This window comes from Acipenser ruthenus, chromosome 52, assembly GCF_902713425.1.
Source record: "Acipenser ruthenus chromosome 52, fAciRut3.2 maternal haplotype, whole genome shotgun sequence".
NCBI classification, from domain to species: Eukaryota; Metazoa; Chordata; class Actinopteri; order Acipenseriformes; family Acipenseridae; genus Acipenser; species Acipenser ruthenus.
Genome location: NC_081240.1, coordinates 822886 through 844181, shown reverse-complemented (window position 1 = coordinate 844181; position 21296 = coordinate 822886). Strand labels below are relative to the sequence as shown.

The 21296-nt window shown below is 40.4% G+C and overlaps 2 protein-coding genes across 3 annotated transcripts in view; one reads left to right on the top strand and one right to left on the bottom strand.

Moving 5' to 3' along the window:
* LOC117432865 (tripartite motif-containing protein 16-like) overlaps positions 1–6737 on the bottom strand; it is a 6788-nt gene extending 51 nt beyond the window's left edge. Inside the window, exons 1-6 of the mRNA XM_059016248.1 lie at positions 6088–6737; positions 3639–3734; positions 3266–3499; positions 2952–3111; positions 1958–2023; positions 1–854 (exon numbers count right to left, since the gene is read on the bottom strand). The exon at positions 1–854 is cut by the window's left edge and continues 51 nt beyond it. Of these exons, the coding sequence (XP_058872231.1) occupies positions 325–854; positions 1958–2023; positions 2952–3111; positions 3266–3499; positions 3639–3734; positions 6088–6669 (1668 nt within the window). The 5' untranslated portion in view covers positions 6670–6737 and the 3' untranslated portion in view covers positions 1–324. The remainder of the gene's footprint in view (positions 855–1957; positions 2024–2951; positions 3112–3265; positions 3500–3638; positions 3735–6087) is intronic.
* Positions 6738–11744: 5007 nt separating this feature from the next.
* LOC131722971 (tripartite motif-containing protein 16-like) lies at positions 11745–19510 on the top strand. Of its 2 annotated transcripts, none has more exons than XM_059016200.1 (8): positions 11745–11941; positions 12470–13056; positions 13921–14016; positions 14194–14427; positions 14578–14737; positions 15221–15277; positions 16774–16839; positions 17870–19510. In XM_059016200.1, exons 1-8 carry the CDS (start codon positions 11875–11877, stop codon positions 18400–18402), a joined length of 1800 nt encoding a protein of 599 aa, XP_058872183.1. In that variant the 5' UTR covers positions 11745–11874; the 3' UTR covers positions 18403–19510. The 2 variants fall into 2 exon arrangements, with proteins under 2 accessions (XP_058872183.1, XP_058872184.1); XM_059016201.1 differs by having other exon boundaries at positions 11753–11941; positions 12998–13056.
* The last annotated feature ends 1786 nt before the right edge of the window (positions 19511–21296 follow it).

Genomic DNA, 21296 nt, shown 5'->3' with positions numbered 1-21296 from the left:
TAAACATAAAACTCATTTTATGGAAATCAAAGAAAACAAACACACACATACAATAAAGCAAACTTAAGTTGACTTTTTTAAAAACTGTTACAGCATGACTATTGGATGACATTTCTTAAAAAATAAATTAAATACAGTTACTTCGTATGAAATCCATTCGTTGCTAAAAACAAATAATTCACCTCGTTTCGCTCTGCAGGTGGCGCCGTTTTACCCCCTAACTTTCATCCAAAGTTGTGTCAGATTGAACATTCCCTTCACCCGAGGAGTGGAGAGGACAGACAGGGAGTTCAATACAAAGGGTTTCTTACAACACAAAACAGTCTAGTTCAGCTGGCAGATCGTTACAGAGGAACCAGAACGAAGCCCAAACCCAGGATAGAGCGGCTCAGTGAATGTGGTTTGGAATCTGTGCAGGAGGGTCATTGTGTCAGAGACGCCATAAAAGGACAGCGTGCCGGCATTAAAGTCCAGATACACTCCTATTCTGGGGGAGCGGGGGGCAGTTATTGCAGTTTGATTGTTATTGTGGCGGGCAGTGTAACTGGAATCAGAGCATTCCAAACTCCAGGACTTGTCATTGAATCCAAGGATACAGGAATGATCCCCTCCTTTCCTGCTGATTCCTTTATATGTGACTCCTATATCAGCCCCTCCCCCACTGCACTCAATCTCCCAGTAACAGCGAGTCCCAGACAAACCCTCTCTGCAAAGCACTTGGGACCAGCAGTCAAATTTCTCTGAGTGATCATCAGGAAAATGCTGGGTCCAAACCAGTGTCACCTTTCTGTTCCCTTCAGACAGACAGAGCTCTCTATGCGCTGTGTTGGGGTCCAGTGTGAGCTGACAGGAATCTGATTGAAGAGAAGAGGACGGGTAGAGGAGAGACGGTTAGAAAAGTCAAATCACTGAGAAAATCAACAGTCATTGTCTGCTGCATCCTCACATCCTGTTTATGGAAGGTGTGTGTGTTGTTTTAATTATTTTTTTAAATACATTTTGACCACTTTTTTAAACTTTTAAATTGCATTTTCTGCCTCAAGATGGCTTCCCGCGGACCGGCATGGACCTCTCAGAACTACATTTCCCATCATCCTCCTGCTCACTGGTAATTCCATCTCAATTACATATGTGAGCAGGAGGATGATGGGAAATGTAGTTCTGAGAGGCCCATGCAGTTACATGTGAAGCTATCTATAAGTATAAAAAAGTGGTCAAAATGTAAAAAAAAATAAAAATAATTAAAACAATACACACACCTCACGTAAACAGCTGTAGCAACACATGGGAACATGCAACACAATAAAATACAAAGGACCTTATGAACCCTTTAAACCCTCTTGCTGTTTGATTGTTTTGTTCATTATAATTCCTCGATCTTATCAAACTTCTTCAATTGGAACCAATCAAATGCAGCTCTGCATACAATTACAGTTCACTTAATGTTCCTACAGGGTATGTGTTGCCATTTTACCCACTCAGACCCCTTGCTTACTAAATATCTTCAATAGAATATCATCCACTCTTCAAATATCTGTCTAATATTTTAATGAGCAATCCATCCCACAAGTGCAGTGATACTGCAATATACATTTACTACCAGCACAGGATGACTGGGAGGGATAGCTGTTCATTTTACCCCACAACTGGTTTCACATGCATTGTACATGTATTAAAAGATGGGATGATTATCTATTCAGGGATACCAAGATATTTAGGCAGAGAAAGGTCTGAGTGGAAAAACAGGCAACAAATGCCCCTCCCCCAGTCATTCTGCATGTATTCATCTGAACCAATACTTGTTGGAGAGGAGTGTAGATTAATGGCTAAACAATTACTAATAAATAATAATAATTGCTGCCCTCAAGCTCCACCCCTCCCTGTTCTGTAGTGTTAGCTCTTCTCACAATGGAGTGACATATCTTTCAATCAAATGTTTCAGTGCAAACAGACTTACATTTTAAAAACTCAGTTCTGTTCCTTGGCTCTGGAGCCTGCAGACTGTAAACTGCAACTTCATTCACTGGGCAGAAAAAAAGAGAGAGAAATAAAATTGAAACATGTGGATTAATACACAACACACACAAGACTCCAAACAGCAATCTGAAAAGAAACAAGGCTTATTCACGGCATTTCAGGATGTAAAAATCCTGCTACAAGATGTTCACGATTACAATGAATATGTATTCCTTCTGTATCGGTGCAGCAGCCAAAGTCAATGTGAACACGTCTGCCACTGCACTGGAGTCTTGTGTTCCTTCCTCTCCATCACATATCTTTGCCCAACAGTACGGTGTCCATATTAGGACACCCTTGTGCATCAAACATACAACAGTCACTGTCTGCTCCATCCTCACATCACTTCCTCCTCTCTGCTTCATCAGTCCGTTCCATCCTCCATTCTCCCTCCTACCACCTCCCTGCTCCCTCCTGCATGCACCGTTCTCCCTCCAGTCTGCTTCATCACCCCCTGCTCCTTCCTCCCTGCTCCCTTCTCCCTGCTCCCTCCTCCATGTTGCCTCCTCCCACTTATGTGCTCCCCCCTCCTTGCTCACTCTTTCATGCTCCCTCCTCCCTGCTGTCACTTCCAGTCTTCATGCTCCCTTCTCTCTGCTCCCTCATCCCTGTTGCCTCCTTCCTGTCTCCTCCCTGATCTCTCCTTCATGCTCCCTCCTCTCTCTTCCACCCTCTCTACATGCTCCCTGCTTAATTCTCTCTTCTCCCTCCATGCTCCCTCTCCAATGCTCCCTGCTCTGCCCTCCCTGCTCCCTCCTCCATGCTGCCTCCTCACTCTTTCCTCCTCTCTGCTCCCTCCTCCCTTCTCAATACTTCATTATTTATATAGCCAGCAATCTGCAAGAGGTCTTTATTAATGTCTTGCAAATCCTGTCCCTCCTCAAGCCATGGTCTATTTGAGAAATCTCTACCAAATGAATCTATTTCATACCAACCTGTTGTGGTTATTTTGACTAATTCCCCCTTGCAGAAGTCCTCAATATGGTCTTTAAGTTCAGATACAGCTTTCCTCACAGCCCCAAAAGAGATGTCTGTATTGACAGTAACGCTGGGTAAGTCTCCAGCTTCAGGAGGGGCACAGAGAGACTGGAAATTCTACAACAGGAAAGTGGAGAAAAGGAGTTTTCAGTGAAACAGAATGGGGTCCAAAACATTCCTGGGGAAAAGCAAGGATTCATTCAACTGGAGAGGTCTGTCTGAAACCGTCCCAGTTATGGACTTGAGATTTTCTAACAAGCAGTGATGTTACCTGTAGAAAATGGATGTGATCCTCTGTCTCTGAAAGCTGTTTCAGCTCAGTGTTTCTCCTCCTTAGCTCAGCAATCTCCTGCTCCAGTTTCTTCATGCGTTCTTCAGCCTGATTCACTGCAGCCTTCTCGTTAGCTCCAATCAGCTCAATAACCTCAGTGTGGATCTTCTCAATGGATCGGATCAGCTCAGTAAAGATCTTCTCACTTTCCTTTATTTCTATGCATGCAGATCTCTGAGTGAAAGAACACAGTAGAGGAGACATGGTTAGAATTGATATCAACAACACATCAGGCATAGACAGTAAACTTCTGTAGATGTGTTCCAGTCCATCTCTTAATAATAATAATAATAATAATAATAATAATACCCACTTTCAGTGACTCCACAGCCTGTTTTAGCTCTTCAATTTCTTTCAGTCTCTCCTGGATTCTCTGTTGTATTTCTGTCTGTGTCTCTCCCAGCTGCTTCTGTGTAGAAACACAGTGACACAGTGACATTTCTGACAGGGCATTGAGTGATATCCTGTCACACTCAATACAGACTATTTCAGAGCAGGCTGTGTTTTCACACCTCTCCCCCCTTTATATGAAGTTAGATTAACATAAGAACATAAGAACATAAGAAAGTTTACAAACGAGAGGGGGCCATTCAGCCCATCTTGCTCGTTTGGTTGTTAGTATTTTATTAATCCCAGAATCTCATCAAGCAGCTTCTTGAAGGATCCCAGGGTGTCAGCTTCAACAACATTACTGGGGAGTTGGTTCCAGACCCTCACAATTCTCTGTGTAACGATACACACATTATGCACACAGATACCCTAAGGGTCGAATGCACCAGCGTGGATTAACCACTAACCCAGATTAAATCAAGGATTATATTTGAATCATGTTGCACAAAAGTTTAAACCAGGATTTATATGTAATCCTTGTTTAAAATTAATCCAAGGTTAAACATTTAAAAGATTAAAATATAATGAAATTGCACCACTCATTTTAATCCATGTTTAAATGTGATAGCTGAATTAAATTGAAAACTTCCTTGGAGGTGGTTTAAACTTGGACAAAGGCAGCAGTTTCAGACAACATGTGTGTATAGTAGTAAGATACAGCACCATCTAGTGCACAGCTGCCAGCAACACAAAAGGACACTTGATCCACAGTAGCTGTCCACTAGATGGTACTGTTTCATACTAGTAACAGTGAATGATGGCTGATCTAGCATGTGTTACATGTTTGTTTTGTGAAGCACCTAGGAAACTGAAGCAGCTTTCTCTTTAATGGATATTTAGGGCTTCTGATTTCCATTTTTAATCGATAAACACAGATAAAACAGCACTGATAAAAAAACAATGAAATCAGTGTAAAAAATGCCTAAATACACAAAATCCCCAGAAGAATGAGCCCGTGACCAGAAGGACTTCCCTGTGGAAGAGAGCAAAGGAAAGAGGGGACTAGTAGGGTGAGCGAAAGAAATTGTAGATTTTAACAAACAAAATCCCAAATAGGTTATTACATTTCGTTTTAAACTAACTTAAACATATCTGTTTTAATCATGTAAAAATGTGTTTTAACGCACCAAATTAAGCTATTTTTTTCTGCCTGATTTATATTGTATATCATCTTAATATTGTGTATTGTATATCATATTAATCTTGTATATTATTAATATTATTAATTTATTTCTTAGCAGATGCCCTTATCCAGGGTGAATTACAATTGTTACAAGATATCACTTTATTTTTTACATACAATTCCCCATTTATACAGTTGGGTTTTTACTGGAGCAATCTCGGTAAAGTACCTTGCTCAAGGGTACAGCAGCAGTGTCCCCCACTTGGGACTGAACCCACAACCCTCCGGTCAAGAGTCCAGAGCCCTAAACACTACTCCATATCATATTAATCTTGTATATTGTATATCATATTAATCTTGTATATTGAATATCATATTAATCTTGTATATTGTATATCATATTAATCTTGTATATTGAATATCATATTAATCTTGTATATTGAATATCATATTAATCTTGTATATTGTATATCATATTAATCTTGTATATTGTATATCATATTGATCTTGGTCTTTTCTGCTTTTTTTAAATTATGTGCTTGACTTTGCTGGGAATGTCATTTTTAAAAAGTTTAACTTATTAAACTATAATATCTTAAACAATGAAACTGATCTATGATTTTATTAAGTTGCAAGATACATATAAAAAAACACTAGGAATATAAATCATGCTAATTTTACACTACAAATTCCAATGCACCACAAAACAGCTGAACAAATCCTTCTTACCCTGTGAGGCAGGGCAGAGGTCCTGCACGTGTAAATAGTGTATATTTATTTAATTGTAAATCATGTTTTTGATAATCAAGTGTGTGCTAGATATGGCAGGGCATATTCAAATCCAGGATTTTAATCCCACCCAAGTCTAGAGAGGAGGTGTCAGGGAGACTGTTCCTGGAGTGGGACCTCCTTTCTTGTTTGGTCAGCTTTTATTTTCTAGTTGTTTTCGAGCAGTGTTTTGTTTTGAATGTTTTGTGTTTTTTGTATCAAAGAAAACCTCCTGTGTCTCTCCTGTCAATCAGCGATAGCCACACCCCTAACAACACCCCTGTTACACCCTGAAATACATTGTAGTACATCATAGTTTAGATAGAGCAATTAAAAAACTAGGGCTCTTTAAATAGCTCTTAATATACAATTAAAATCTGATCTAATGTGAAACTGTATAACCTAGTAAACAGACATGTTAAATATCCCTGGGAATTCTTATCTTCTAGGATAGCTACAAGGAAATAGTTCAAACCCTTACCTGTTTCCCAGTCCTTTCTTTCTCAGCTGAGACTGTATCATGGCTCTTGTGTTCCTTTTCTGTACACAACCAGCAAATACACGTCTGATCGGTTCTACAGAAGACCTCCAAAACCTTCTGGTGTTCAGCACAAAGCTTCTGCTCCAGATCTCCAATTGCATTGATCAGCTTGTGCCTCTTGAAAGCAGCCCCCTCATAGTGAGGCTTGACGTGTGTTTCACAGTAAGAGGCCAGGCACGTCAAACAGGATTTCACAGCTTTGAACTTTCTCCCAGTGCAGAAATCACATGGCACATCTCCAGGTCCAGCATAACTTTGAGCAGGAGGAGGATTGAGTCCTGTCTTCTTTAATTTCTCCACAACTTCAGCCAGCATGGTGTTTCTGCCCAGAACAGGCCTCGGGGTAAAGGTCTCTCTGCACTGGGGGCAGCTGTAGACACCTGTATGATCAGTCTGATCCCAGCAGTTCTTAATACACCCCATACAGTAACTGTGACCACATGGAATAGCGACTGGGTCCTTCAATAGCTCCAGACATACTGAACAGCTAAACTGATCCTCTGACCACAAGTTTGAAGCCATTGTTGCTGCAGTGAGACAGAGAGACTGACGATTTCACAACAGAAACTTCACTGTGCTGATTTCCTGGAATTGTGTACAGCTCTGAGAGGCGGGGTTTGGGACTGAGGCCAGGTTTAGACAAGCAGGAGGAGCAGAAACTGCTGAATCAGTGTGAGAGGGGCGGAGAGGAGTGAGTTGTGAGTGGGACTGGAGTTTGAGAATGGCATTGTCACAGTAACCCTTCTATAGCTACAGTATGTATTTGACTGCACTAGACCTTCACTTCTGTGTGGGTCTGAATCCTCAGAAGTTCACAAGGGAAGTGAGTTTGGTGGAGTTCGATCTTCGTGAGCATTAATCCACATCTCAAAGTCCATTAGTCCTCAACCACAAACTTGTCTCTGAGCACCAACTGCTTTCTTCCCTCCAGTTCAGGGCAAGCTTGAGGCTCAGAGTCTGCTCACCCCCCTAAGAGAACGTGAAGGGTGGTCCCTCCAGTCCAGGGGAGGCTGTATATTATGAGAACTAGACATGTTCTAGTGTTATCAGACAGGGTGTGTACGTTACTGACATACTCATTTATTACAGTGATGATTTCATGAGTTAAAACCATTTTATACAGAACAGACACTCAAACAAAGCTTACAATCAAGGGACCTACTTTTCAAATCTGTGCACTATTTGTTTTATTTATTTCAGACAATGTCTTCCCTCTCATCAGCAGAACATCATTCTCTCAAGTCCCTTCTTGTTTTGCTGTTGCTCGTTTTGTTTTCCACACTTGTTTATTTCCACTCTCTTTGACTCAGGTGAAGCCCATTGATCCTGCAGCCCCCACACTGGTTTCCTCTCCCCGTTCACTTCCTTCCTTCCTGTGTTACAGGTAATAGGACCCCACCTCCTGACCCCCTTCATCAAACATTTCAAAGAGATTTCATTTCAATCAGCCATGCTGCTGTGTTTTCATGAACAGATACAATTGGTCATTTTGAAAACTCTCCTGATAGATAGATATTAATGAACACTCATGGGGACCACACTGAGGTTAAAGGTTTAAACGTCATCATGTTCTTTACATTTCTTACCTGATGAGGATTTTCTATGGCTGTTTCTGATTAGATTTTATTCACCATGCTTACTAACTATTCCAGCAAAACACTGCTTCTGAAAAGACTCCTGGCCCCCTTCATTAAACGCATTTTTGTTTTGATCCAATATTTTCAGATGAAGGCAAACGATTCACACGATCGCAACAAACAGACCGCAGGTGGTAGGTCACACTGACCGATCAGCTCGCTGCGTTATTTCATTCTGATTAGTTAAAAAAAAAATCGTGTGACGTAAGCGCTCCAGATTTAAAAAAAAAATCTAACACAACACAACACAACACATTTTGTCGTCCGAGTATAATTGTCATTGAAATGTCTAGGGAGGGTGTCTCGTCTCCAGGGTCAGTGCTGTCTTCACACATTCTGTTCAGTGTGGGGATGCGGTCGTTTGTTTCAGGGCTCTCGGGGGCAAAGTTGGGGATATTTCGAAAGGTTTTGTCATATAATTAGATCGAGGTAAGTGAAAAATCCATTCAGAAGCTTATAATCACTTTGTATAGTTGCAAATGCCTTTTTTAAAATTCAAATGTGTAACTTTAACACCATTTTAAATTCCTAGCAGTTTATATATTTTCTTCTGATTTTTCAGTAAGATGTTATTTATGGAGAAATCCAATAAATACACCGAGATACGTACAGAACGGAATCTAATTAACTGGCAGGCAAACCTTTGAAAGATACAATAGGCTGAATCGCTCTGTTTTTTTCTTCTTACATCAGACCCAGCAGTCACTGGACAAAGACCTGTATGAAATAGGCTGGTCTGCTGGTATAGTTTAGTTACAAAGACCTGTATGAAATAGGCTGGTCTGCTGGTATAGTTTAGTTACAAAGACCTGTATGAAATAGGCTGGTCTGCTGGTATTGTTTAGTTACAAAGACCTGTATGAAATAGACTGGTCTGCTGGTATTGTTTAGTTAAAGCAACTGTGTGGTCATTGTTTATAATATAATATCTTTTATGTGTGTTTAACATTTTCTCCAAAGCTTTTTTGTGCACTTCACGTTTCCAGAGAGCAGCTGCTGTTGACAGTCCACTTAGTTTATGTTCATTTCAGAAGTAGGTACAGAGCAAAACATTTATTGAACATTAAAACTGTACAAAACATTTAAAAGAAAAAGTACATGAAAAAAGGTTTACATTAATGGAAGTACAGAAACATACAAAACAAATGCTTATTAAAATGGTGCTTATTTACATTCATGTTTTGGTTTTAATTTAAAACCTGATTATGAAGATTGTTGACCTTAAACGGTGCTTTGAATAATAATAATAATAAACAATAAAATTAATAAACAATAAACTGCTCCCCCTCTCTAAACAACTTGATTTAAATCATAAAGAGTCTTTAACAGAACAGTGCTTGGAACAGTCCTGAAGGTTGTGTGAATAGAGCCCTACATTTCCAATGGAACCACACCAAGTGAAAAGAATTGCTTTCAATCAGGCTCTGCGCAGCTGCAGAGTTTGTCCTGAAGAGGGCGACAAAGGCCAGGCTTAAAACACGTTTCTGCTTTTCCACTGTGGGCAGATTGCACATGTAATGCAATTTGATTGTGATTTACGATATCCATAAAAATGTCTTTTTTGTTGTGATGATATTTCACTCACATTATTGTTAAAATAAGCAAACAATTATAATATTGAAACTTTGAACTGCCCAATGAGTAGACCAACTGCATCTAACATTTCAGAAAGGCAATGAGATAATTTATAAACAATTACAAATATATAATAACAGGAGGAAAAGGCATCTTTTAACTACTGAGGGGGAGAAGAACATACCCAAACGTTTCTTTATTGACAGCGGTGTTTATTCAAGGGGGCCTCTATTATAAAGCTGATACATGACTGCAGCATCAATACGAGGACGTCTTTCATTCGAGGGCGGCTCTAATTTGAAGTAATACGGTATTTTGTTTTTCTGTGATGAGTATCACAGTGAACATGCACATTGAAATGTGCACATGTATTCTTACATATCACTAATCATTAAAAGCACACATTTAAAATGAAATCTAAAGAAATATGCTATACAATAAAATAATCAGATAAACTTTCATTTCCCTAAAAAACAAAATCAATATGCAATTTATCAAGTAAATTCTGTACTTTATGCTTGTGTAAAAATTCTGGAACAAAGTCCTTAATTCCAAATCTCCAGTATACTGGACTATATTTGTTGTGTTGAAAAAAATACTAAATACCAACAGTGAGACATTATTTATATTCTTGTAGCATCAGCAGGTTCTTAGAAAAAGATCAATGTATGAAAGTAGAAAAAATATTGAAGGTAATATTTAAAAACGTAATCTGTTTGCATTGTCGGCCAAGGCGCTTCGCTGTGTAAGTCTCCATTTCCACCTTCCTTTGATTGATTAACGCAAACGCCTTCTGGTAAACAGCGCACCAATAGAAAGCCTAGGTGTGCAGCAGCTACAGGTAGTGGACAAAAAATTGGAAACACCTGGGTAAATGACACCAAGTATTTTGGGTGCGTCACGACACTTTTTCTGCCGGCTAGATTGCAGACGGGAGTCTGCGTCTGACGTCACGGTCTGTGCCGACGCAGCGTGGACAGCTTCGGAAGATGAACAACAGTTCTGAGCAGAACCGAAATGGAGGCGGTGTTGAGAGAAATTCTAATCGCAGAAGAAGAGGATGCAATCGAAGTTCACTTTGTGCTCCACCAGCTTCATAATTTACAGCATGATCAGAAAATGTATAGTAGAAACAGTCCCTGCTATAAAGAGATCATATAAACGTATGTTTTGTGATGTGAGACAAATTAATGAGTATTATAACGGGCAGGATTTCCCCTGCCCTCTCACAAAGGGGTTGTTAGACAGTACTGTATTTTGATCTGGGACAAAAATAGTTCAAATACTTGCACATGTGGTCACATATCTCACTTCAACTACCTGTTATTAAACCTGATTTATTCTCCTTAATTCAAAGTAGGTTACTCCCTGTCCCTGATAGCCTTTCATCAATAACCAATTACACCTGCTGAAAATAACAGAGCGGTTTCAGGTTCATTTCAACCGTTTAGCATTATTTTACATGTTTAAACCTTTAGAATAAATATCTGAATATTTGAAAAGTATAATAACTGTGTGGAAAAAGAGTCAAATCATTTTAATTTGTATTACAAATCATTCATAAGATAATTAATGGCGTGACTGGAAGTCGATTCACACCCCCTCACTAGGTGGCAGTAGCACACGGAGTGAGGATTGGATCTGGTTGCTACACGCTTCTGTTTTGCGCCGCGGCTGCTCCAGCGCAGAACCTCTTGAGAAGCTGCGCGGCTGCGCAGACTTTTAAACCCGTGGATGCGTGACCTGGTGACGTCATTCCGGCTGAGTTCACGCAGACGATGAATTTGGACGGGTTTTCCGCAGAACCTGCGCAGACTGAGCAAAGTCTGCGTATCGTGAACGCAGCCTGAACCCGTGTGAGACACGAGTTATGGCAAAGGGAATTGTATTTTTTGCTGCCTGAACTGAAGTCTTATTTTCACTTCGAAGAATAGACTTTTTTTTGTGTGGTCTAGAAAGTCAATGTATATCTGTTTGATACACATTTGAGCTAATCCTATTTAAAAGGTATTACCGGAATAAAAAAAAAAAAAACACGTTTTCTTCTAAGTAAAACAATAAAATAATATTACAGGTTGATATGAGTCTTGCCATGGATGAGAGAGATGTGTCAGAATTTTTTACACAGATATTAGAAATATGGGTGTGCCGATACCCATAGTATAGTAATCGTGTTTTTGCTTACGATTGTAAGTCGCCCTGGATAAGGGCGTCTGCTAAGAAATAAATAATAATAATAATAATAATAATAGTAATTAAAGACAGAAATCCAGATTATTATTATTATTATTATTATTATTATTATGTACTCAATAAGAATGCTTCACTTCACATTCATTTCAATATAAACTCAATCTCACCCTTATTCAATTTACCAATATTATAATAATAGGGGTAAGCAAGATGAAACGCGGACCGGAAAGAACCGCGCACGTGAAGCACGAGCCTCCGCGCGGGAGGGATCTTCCGGTCTGACACCGGATATTATCATAATGAAAGAGGCGTGTCTTCAGCAATGACGCACCTAGCATTCGAGAGAGGAGGAAGCAGAAACAACAACAGCGCCGTGTTTACCTGGTTAGGTATGAAATGTGACTTTGTGTATTTCTATTATACTCGATATAAACGTGTTATTAATGCAACGGGGAACTAGAGAAACCAGTACGGATAATATCTCAGCGTGTAAATAATGTGTTCTTATTATTTGAATCGTATAGGCTAGTAGTACAGGGACGCACGTGGTAAAGTAAATGAATCTTTAAACGCTAGCCTAGTTCAATTGAAATGATATACGGTTTGCTATATTTGCACAATATTGATTAGAGAGTGCATTAGTTAACGGTAAAGATGTAAGATAATACCGTTGGAAAGGACCACTATTTCCACACACTTTCATTCTTCTAAGAGTGCTGTTTAAGCTGGAGTTATTTCATAAACACACAGCAGCTCACTGAATGCAAACACGTGTGTTTGAGTAACAGAGTGTATTGTATGAAGGGAAGCCCCGAGCCCGCCTTCCATTCAAGATCTGTTGTATTTAATCCCAATTCAGACACACAGTTAAGTTTCGTTTGTTGTGAAATCATCACTCTCTCTCTGTCTCACTGCAGCAAGAATGGCTTCAAACTTGTGGTCAGAGGATCAGTTTAGTTGTTCACTGTGTCTGGATATATTGAAGGACCCAGTCACTATTCCATGTGGACACAGTTACTGTATGGGGTGTATTAAGAACTGCTGGGATCAGACTGATCATACAGGTGTCTACAGCTGCCCCCAGTGCAGAGAGACCTTTACCCCAAGGCCTGTTCTGGGCAGAAACATCATGCTGGCTGAAGTTGCTGGAGAATTCAAGAGGAGAAGACTCAATCCTCCTCCTGCTCAAAGTTATGCAGGACCTGGAGATGTGCCGTGTGATTTCTGCACTGGGAGAAAGTTCAAAGCTGTGAAATCCTGTTTGACGTGCCTGGCCTCTTACTGTGAGACACACGTCAAGACACACTATGAGGGGGCTGCTTTCAAGAGGCACAAGCTGATCAATGCAATTGGAAATCTGGAGCAGAAGCTTTGTGCTGAACACCAAAAGGTTTTGGAGGTCTTCTGTAGAACCGATCAGACGTGTATTTGCTTGTTGTGTACAGACAAGGATCACAAGAACCATGATACAGTCTCAGCTGAAGCAGAAAGGAGTGTGAAACAGGTAAGGGTTTGAACCATTTCTGTGATATTTAACATGTCCATGTCCAAAGCACTTCACACACACACACACAAAACAATTAAACCTTTCAATGAAATGCTGTCTACTACAAAATGTTATAAAAAGGAAATAAATACACATTAGGTATTAATTATGAAATTTGAAAAACAGTAAGAAAGAGCTAATTGTAAAAATAGAACAATTAAAGTAAAATACAAAAATGTTATACAATTGGAATAAATAAATAAAATATCCAGTTTAATTGCAAAATTTGAAAAACTAAAATAAAAATCCAGTTTATAAAAATAGAACAATTAAAAACAGTCTAATAAAAAAAATCTATTGGAATTAGAAAGTCAAATACCAAATGTGAAAAAATATGAAAATCTCAGGTAATTTTATAAAATGAGTTTTAATCTACATTTAAAAAGTGTTAAAGGCCCATCTTCCTTGACAACAACGGACGCTCTATAATCCAGAGCTTAATAACAAAAAAGCCCTCCCTCCCGGTTTACTTTCATTAGTGTAAATGAGGGCGTCTCTTTTGTTCAGAGAGCTGGAGTGTTTCATGTTGTAATAATTAAAAATGTACATAATATTTGTAAGTATTTTTTAGTTTTTCGGTATACTCGTAACATTTTGCAGGATAAACAGAGGTGATATTTTGAAATTGAGATTGATATGGTCACAAAGTTCTCAATATGTCCATTATTTTAGTATTTGTATTATTCAAACCTTATAGGACATAACACCTTTACTTGGACAGGTGTGAATAACAGTCTGCTCCGAATATCCTGTATTGAGTGTGACAGGATATCACTCAATGCCCCATCAGAAATGTCACTGTGTCACTGTGTTTCTACACAGAAGCAGCTGGGAGAGACACAGACAGAAATACAACAGAGAATCCAGGAGAGACTGAAAGAAATTGAGGATCTGAAACAGGCTGTGGAGTCACTGAAAGTGGGTATTAACAAGAGGGTATTATTATTATTATTATTATTATTATTATTATTATTATTATTATTATTATTATAAACAGATGGACTGGAACACTTCTACAGATGTTTACTGTCTTTGCCTGATGTGTTTTTGATATCAATTCTAACCATGTCTCCTCTACTGTGTTCTTTCACTCAGAGATCTGCATGCATAGAAATAAAGGAAAGTGAGAAGATCTTTACTGAGCTGATCCGATCCATTGAGAAGATCCACACTGAGGTTATTGAGCTGATTGGAGCTAACGAGAAGGCTGCAGTGAATCAGGCTGAAGGACACATGAAGAAACTGGAGCAGGAGATTGCTGAGCTAAGGAGGAGAAACACTGAGCTGAAACAGCTTTCAGAGACAGAGGATCACATCCATTTTCTACAGGTAACATCACTGCTTGTTAGAAAAAAGTACATAACTGGGACGGTTTCAGACAGACCTCTCCAATTGAATGAATCCTTGCTTTTCCACAGGAATGTTTTGGACCCCATTCTGTTTCACTGAAAACTCATTTTCTCCACTTTCCTGTTGTAGAATTTCCAGTCTCTCTGTGCCCCTCCTGAAGCTGGAGACTTACCCAGCGTTACTGTCAATACAGACATCTCTTTTGGGGCTGTGAGGAAAGCTGTATCTGAACTTAAAGACCATATTGAGGACTTCTGCAAGGGGGAATTAGTCAAAATAACCACAACAGGTTGGTGTAAAATAGTTTCCTTTGGTAGAGATTTCTCAAATAGACCATGGCTTGAGGAGGGACAGGACTTGCAAGACATTAATAAAGACCTCTTGCAGATTGTTGACTATATGAATATTGCAGCAGGGAGGAGGGAGGCAGCAGGGAAGAATAAGAAGAGAGGAGGGTAGAAGGAGATGTTTTATTTCAAATGATTTCCCCAGGTTGAAACGTCCCAACTCATTTACAGTGACATCCCGAGTGATGATAGCAGGAAGGAAGAGAGTTTCTAAAGACATTACATGAGAAAACAACACAATAGCACTCAAACACAGACAGAGAGATTCACACATTAAACACATTCATTCCATATAGGATGTGCTAACTTATAGCCCTGAACTTTCTTATCAGTTTTATAGGAATTGAAGGTCATGGTCTGTTTGTATTCCAAATCCTCTTCAGTAAAATCTTTTGGTTTTAAACAGTTTTCTGTATTTTATTTAGTGAATGAAACTGCATTTTATACCGTGGGGTCTAGGAGCAGTGACAGACGTTTCAAAGGTAAGGCTTTTCTTCCAGTAAAACACATTTTTAATACAGAGACATTCTCCCTTTTTGGAAGGCCCTAGCGCCTCAGTGAAAGAGTGGCTGGAGATGTATTAGATTAGTTCTTGTGTGAAAGATTCCTGATGAGGGTGCAGTTAGCTGGGTCCTTCACTACCCTGATACAGTGTTCACACCAATGCCCCCCCGAAATAAAAAAAGAAATGCCCCGCTGAATTTCTCTTAACGCGCCCGTGTGTCCCCCTTCCCAGACCAGACGCAATACCAACACAGCAAATGAATGCATGTTGTATTAGCATGACATGTCTGACGACAGGCTCATCTTTTTTACTTGTTTGTTTACACTTGCGTTTTCATAATTAAACTCCCGTGGTTTTATTCTCCAGTCCAGTAGAATGCGCTCACACCCTCCCTGGTTACAGTCAGTTTCACAGTAAAGCCCGGACGACAGCATCAGGCTTGTTAACAACATGCCCCTGCACAATATAACCTTGTATCCCTGTTACACCCGACTATTACTTCTGGAAGAATAAGTAATCAGCTTTGGCAGTGACTGTTGAAATGTAGGCTATTATATTTGTGCTTAAAAATCCTGTGAAATTCATCCGCTGTAAACTTATCTATTTGCTAGAGAAACTGTGTCTGATGTTTGGAGATATGGAGTGACCTAGCAAGTGCATGGGAGGAATGTGTGCTTCTGCATACAGTACACTTTATAGACAAAGGGCAGTAGATTTGTGAAACGAAAACCGCATCATTGATTTAAAAAATAAAATAATAATAAAAAAGTAGCCAACGGTAACGTTATAAAAGGATGTGAAATGTCTCTTCTATTGCAAAACATGCTAAAATTCAGGGCCAAAATAATACAGTATGTGTTAAGCACCGACCGGCTCTTTGTCATTTCACCAGTAGGCCTATAACGGCATGATTTTAAAATATATATATATATATATATATATATCTCACACACACACACACACACAGATACGCAGTGGACTACATTTTTTGGAAAGGGGTATTCAGGTTAAAGATTGCAAACCCCTGTTCTTGGTACAATGAATGTCCTCTTCTCAGTGATACACCAGCGTCACTGTGACACATTTCATAATATTTTCCCCAACAGTGACAGTGAGTATTGTGGAGACACCTTGGTTGTATCTACAGCTTTACAGATTTATTTTTTGTTCTTGAGAAACAAAAGGTCAGGAAACTCTGTTGGCATATTTAAAAGAAACAAACACAAATAAGAAATAGTGGTTGGTTCTGACTCAAACATATTAACCACCTCACTGAAGAAAATGTCCCCTTAAAAATGAGAGGGGGCCATCTTGACCCTTGGTCTAAGTCTTGGAGCAAACACTGATAAACTGAACAGATGTTCTTTGTGTTTAAAGATTAAGAGCATGTCAGATTGCTGTTTGGAGTCTTGTGTGTGTTGTGTATTAATCCACATGTTTCAATTCTATTTCTCTCTCTTTTTTTCTGCCCAGTGAATGAAGTTGCAGTTTACAGTCTGCAGGCTCCAGAGCAAAGGAACAGAGCTGAGTTTTTAAAATGTAAGTCTGTTTGCACTGAAACATTTGATTGAAAGATGTGTCACTCCATTGTGAGAAGAGCTAACACTACAGAACAGGGAGGGGTGGAGCTTGAGGGCAGCAATTATTATTATTTATTAGTAATTGTGAAGCCATTAATCTACACTCCTCTCCAACAAGTATTGGTTCAGATGAATACATGCAGAATGACTGGGGGAGGGGCATTTGTTGCCTGTTTTTCCACTCTCTCCCTAAATATCTTGGTATCCCTGAATAGATAATCATCCCATCTTTTAATACATGTACAATGCATGTGAAACCAGTTGTGGGGTAAAATGAACAGCTATCCCTCCCAGTCATCCTGTGCTGGTAGTAAATGTATATTGCAGTATCACTGCACTTGTGGGATGGATTGCTCATTAAAATATTAGACAGATATTTGAAGAGTGGATGATATTCTATTGAAGATATTTAGTAAGCAAGGGGTCTGAGTGGGTAAAATGGCAACACATACCCTCTAGGAACATTAAGTGAACTTTAATTGTATGCAGAACTGCATTTGATTAGTTCCAAGTGAAAATAAAAAGAGATAACTTATCCAGTCAGGAATAAATCTCAAGTAAGAATTATAGATCAAATCCATTGATTATCAACCTTAAACATCACAATAAAGTAGCAGGGAGCATAGAGGAGGGAGGAGGCAGCAGGGAGGGGGAGCTGAGAGGAAGAGGAGAGAGGAGAGCATGGCGGAGAGGAGCGAAAAGGGAGGAGACAGCAGGGATAAGTGAGGAGGGTAGAGAGATCATTGAGGAGGGATCCCCCAAAATAATACAAATAATCCTATTACTCCCTTCTGTACCTTCGTATCTCAATGCCTCTTCTGTTTTCAAGCTGTAGCCTCATGTCAGAAACAGCCATTATTAAAAGAACCTGCTGTAATGTATTTCTGTCTTTTTGTTGGTTCTGTACCATTCAGACCTAGTGGAGATTTTCTCAGTGATTTGACTTTTCTAACCGTCTCTCCTCTACCCGTCTTCTTCTCTTCAATCAGATTCCTGTCAGCTCACACTGCACCCCAACACAGCATATAGAGAGCTCTGTCTGTCTGAAGGAAACAGAAAGGTGACTCGGAGGAGAGAGACCCAGCGATATTGTCATCACCCAGAGACATTTGATAGCTGGCCCCAAGTGCTTTGCAGAGAGGGTTTGTCTGGGACTCGCTGTTACTGGGAGATTGAGTGGAGGGGGGGAGGGGCTTATATAGGAGTCACATATAAAGGAATCAGCAGGAAAGGAGGGGATCATTCCTGTCTCCTTGGATTCAATGACAAGTCCTGGAGTGTGTACTGCTCTGATTCCAGTTACACTGCCCGGCACAATAACAATCAAACTGCAATAACTGCCCCCCGCTCCCCCAGAATAGGAGTGTATCTGGACTTTAATGCCGGCACGCTGTCCTTTTATGGCGTCTCTGACACAATGACCCTCCTGCACAGATTCCAAACCACATTCACTGAGCCGCTCTATCCTGGGTTTAGGCTTCATTATTATGATTCCACTGTAACAATCTGCCAGCTGAACTAGACTGTTTTGTGTTGTAAGAAACCCTTTGTATTGAACTCCCTGTCTGTCCTCTCCACTCCTCGGGTGAAGGGAATGTTCAATCTGACACAACTTTGGATGAAAGGGGGTAAAACGGCGCCATCTGCAGAGCGAAACGAGGTGAATTATTTGTTTTTATGCTTGGGGTGTAACATTTGTAATTGTAAACACTCACACCTGGACAGCTGTTTCAGCATAAAACGTTCAATATGTCGTGAGTATGATGAGTATCTCTTAAGGTGATTGTAGCTCACTAAATAATTCCACAATGTGTTCCTATATTGCACTTCTATTGGCTACATTGGTCTCAAATGTGCAGGTTTGAAAAACATGACAGGCAAGATTCTCAGAAATCCATGTTCTTGTTTCGAATGGGATTTTGTGTCTCAAATGGACATTTATAGTATATAGCTGAACTATCTGGGATTTAGGTACATCTGGCACATCTATAACCCTGGAGCTTCATGCATACCTTTATACAGGCAAGCAATAGGTACAAGATGCCTTTTCATCCTGTTATTATAATTTTGTTTTTAAATTATCTCTTTGAAAATGGTTGCATATTTACTCTAATGAGCATTTAATTAGATGCATTGGGTCTACTCGTCAGGTAGTTCAAAGTTTCAATATTATAATTGTTTGCTTATTTTAACTATAATGTGAGTGAAATATCATCACAAGAAAGAAGACATTTCCATGGATAACGTAAATCACAATCAAATTGCATTACATGTGCAATCTGCCCACAGTGGAAAAGCAGAAACATGTTTTAAGCCTGGCCTTTGTCGCCCTCTTCAGGACAAACTCTGCAGCTGCGCAGAGCCTGATTGAAAGCAATTCTTTTCACTTGGTGTGGTTCCATTGGAAATGTAGGGCTCTATTCACACAACCTTCAGGACTGTTCCAAGCACTGTTCTGTTAAAGACTCTTTATGATTTGAATCAAGTTGTTTAGAGAGGGGGAGCAGTTTATTGTTTATTAATTTTATTGTTTATTATTATTCAAAGCACTGTTTAAGGTAAACAATCTTTTATAATCATGTTTTAAATTAAAAGCAAAACATGAATGTAAAGAAGGACCATTTTAATAACCATTTGTGTTTCTGTACTCTGTACACACTGTATACTCTCAATCCATTACTTCTCATTAACAGCACCCCCTCCTCAACACTCCCCACCCCACACTGTATACTCTCAATCCATCACTTCTTATTAACAGCACCCCCTCCTCAACACTCCCCACCCCACACTGTATACTCTCAATCCATCACTTCTCATGAACAGCACCCCCTCCTCAACACTCCCCACCCCACACTGTATACTCTCAATCCATCACTTCTCATGAACAGCACCCCCTCCTCAACACTCCCCACCCCACACTGTATACTCTCAATCCATCACTTCTTATGAACAGCACCCCCTCCTCAACACTCCCCACCCCACACTGTATACTCTCAATCCATCACTTCTCATTAACAGCACCCCCTCCTCAACACTCCCCACCCCACACTGTATACTCTCAATCCATCACTTCTCATTAACAGCACCCCCTCCTCAACACTCCCCACCCCACACTGTATACTCTCAATCCATCACTTCTCATTAACAGCACCCCCTCCTCAACACTCCCCACCCCACACTGTATACTCTCAATCCATCACTTCTCATTAACAGCACCCCCTCCTCAACACTCCCCACCCCACACTGTATACTCTCAATCCATCACTTCTCATTAACAGCACCCCCTCCTCAACACTCCCCACCCCACACTGTATACTCTCAATCCATCACTTCTCATGAACAGCACCCCCTCCTCAACACTCCCCACCCCACACTGTATACTCTCAATCCATCACTTCTCATGAACAGCACCCCCTCCTCAACACTCCCCACCCCACACTGTATACTCTCAATCCATCACTTCTCATTAACAGCACCCCCTCCTCAACACTCCCCACCCCACACTGTATACTCTCAATCCATCACTTCTCATTAACAGCACCCCCTCCTCAACACTCCCCACCCTACACTGTATACTCTCAATCCATCACTTCTCATTAACAGCACCCCCTCCTCAACACTCCCCACCCCACACTGTATACTCTCAATCCATCACTTCTCATTAACAGCACCCCCTCCTCAACACTCCCCACCCCACACTGTATACTCTAAATCCATCACTTCTCATTAACAGCACCCCCTCCTCAACACTCCCCACCCCACACTGTATACTCTCAATCCATCACTTCTCATTAACAGCACCCCCTCCTCAACACTCCCCACCCCACACTGTATACTCTCAATCCATCACTTCTCATTAACAGCACCCCCTCCTCAACACTCCCCACCCCACACTGTATACTCTCAATCCATCACTTCTCATTAACAGCACCCCCTCCTCAACACTCCCCATCCCACACTGTATACTCTCAATCCATCACTTCTCATTAACAGCACCCCCTCCTCAACACTCCCCACCCCACACTGTATACTCTCAATCCATCACTTCTCATTAACAGCACCCCCTCCTCAACACTCCCCACCCCACACTGTATACTCTCAATCCATCACTTCTCATTAACAGCACCCCCTCCTCAACACTCCCCACCCCACACTGTATACTCTCAATCCATCACTTCTCATTAACAGCACCCCCTCCTCAACTCCCCACCCCACACTGTATACTCTCAATCCATCACTTCTCATTAACAGTGGTGGCTGGCGGTCGAACAAACGGGGAGGCAGAATAAAAGCAGAGGTCTTGGGGTCCCCTTCAGCCCCCAGCAGCAGAAGAATCGTATGATTCTATTCTGACTGACAACACTTTTCATATCTTCTTAATGTTTTACCCCAATTCAAAGCTGTTAAACACAGCCA

Bases quoted from the DNA above. Each gene is read 5' to 3' on its own strand.
- LOC131722971 (XM_059016200.1), top strand. From the start codon at position 11,875: ATGACGCACCTAGCATTCGAGAGAGGAGGAAGCAGAAACAACAACAGC. The intron at 11,942-12,469 runs GTATGAAATGTG...GTCTCACTGCAG, and splicing joins CGCCGTGTTTACCTGGTTAG to CAAGAATGGCTTCAAACTTG. The intron at 14,428-14,577 runs GTAACATCACTG...TTCCTGTTGTAG, and splicing joins ATCACATCCATTTTCTACAG to AATTTCCAGTCTCTCTGTGC.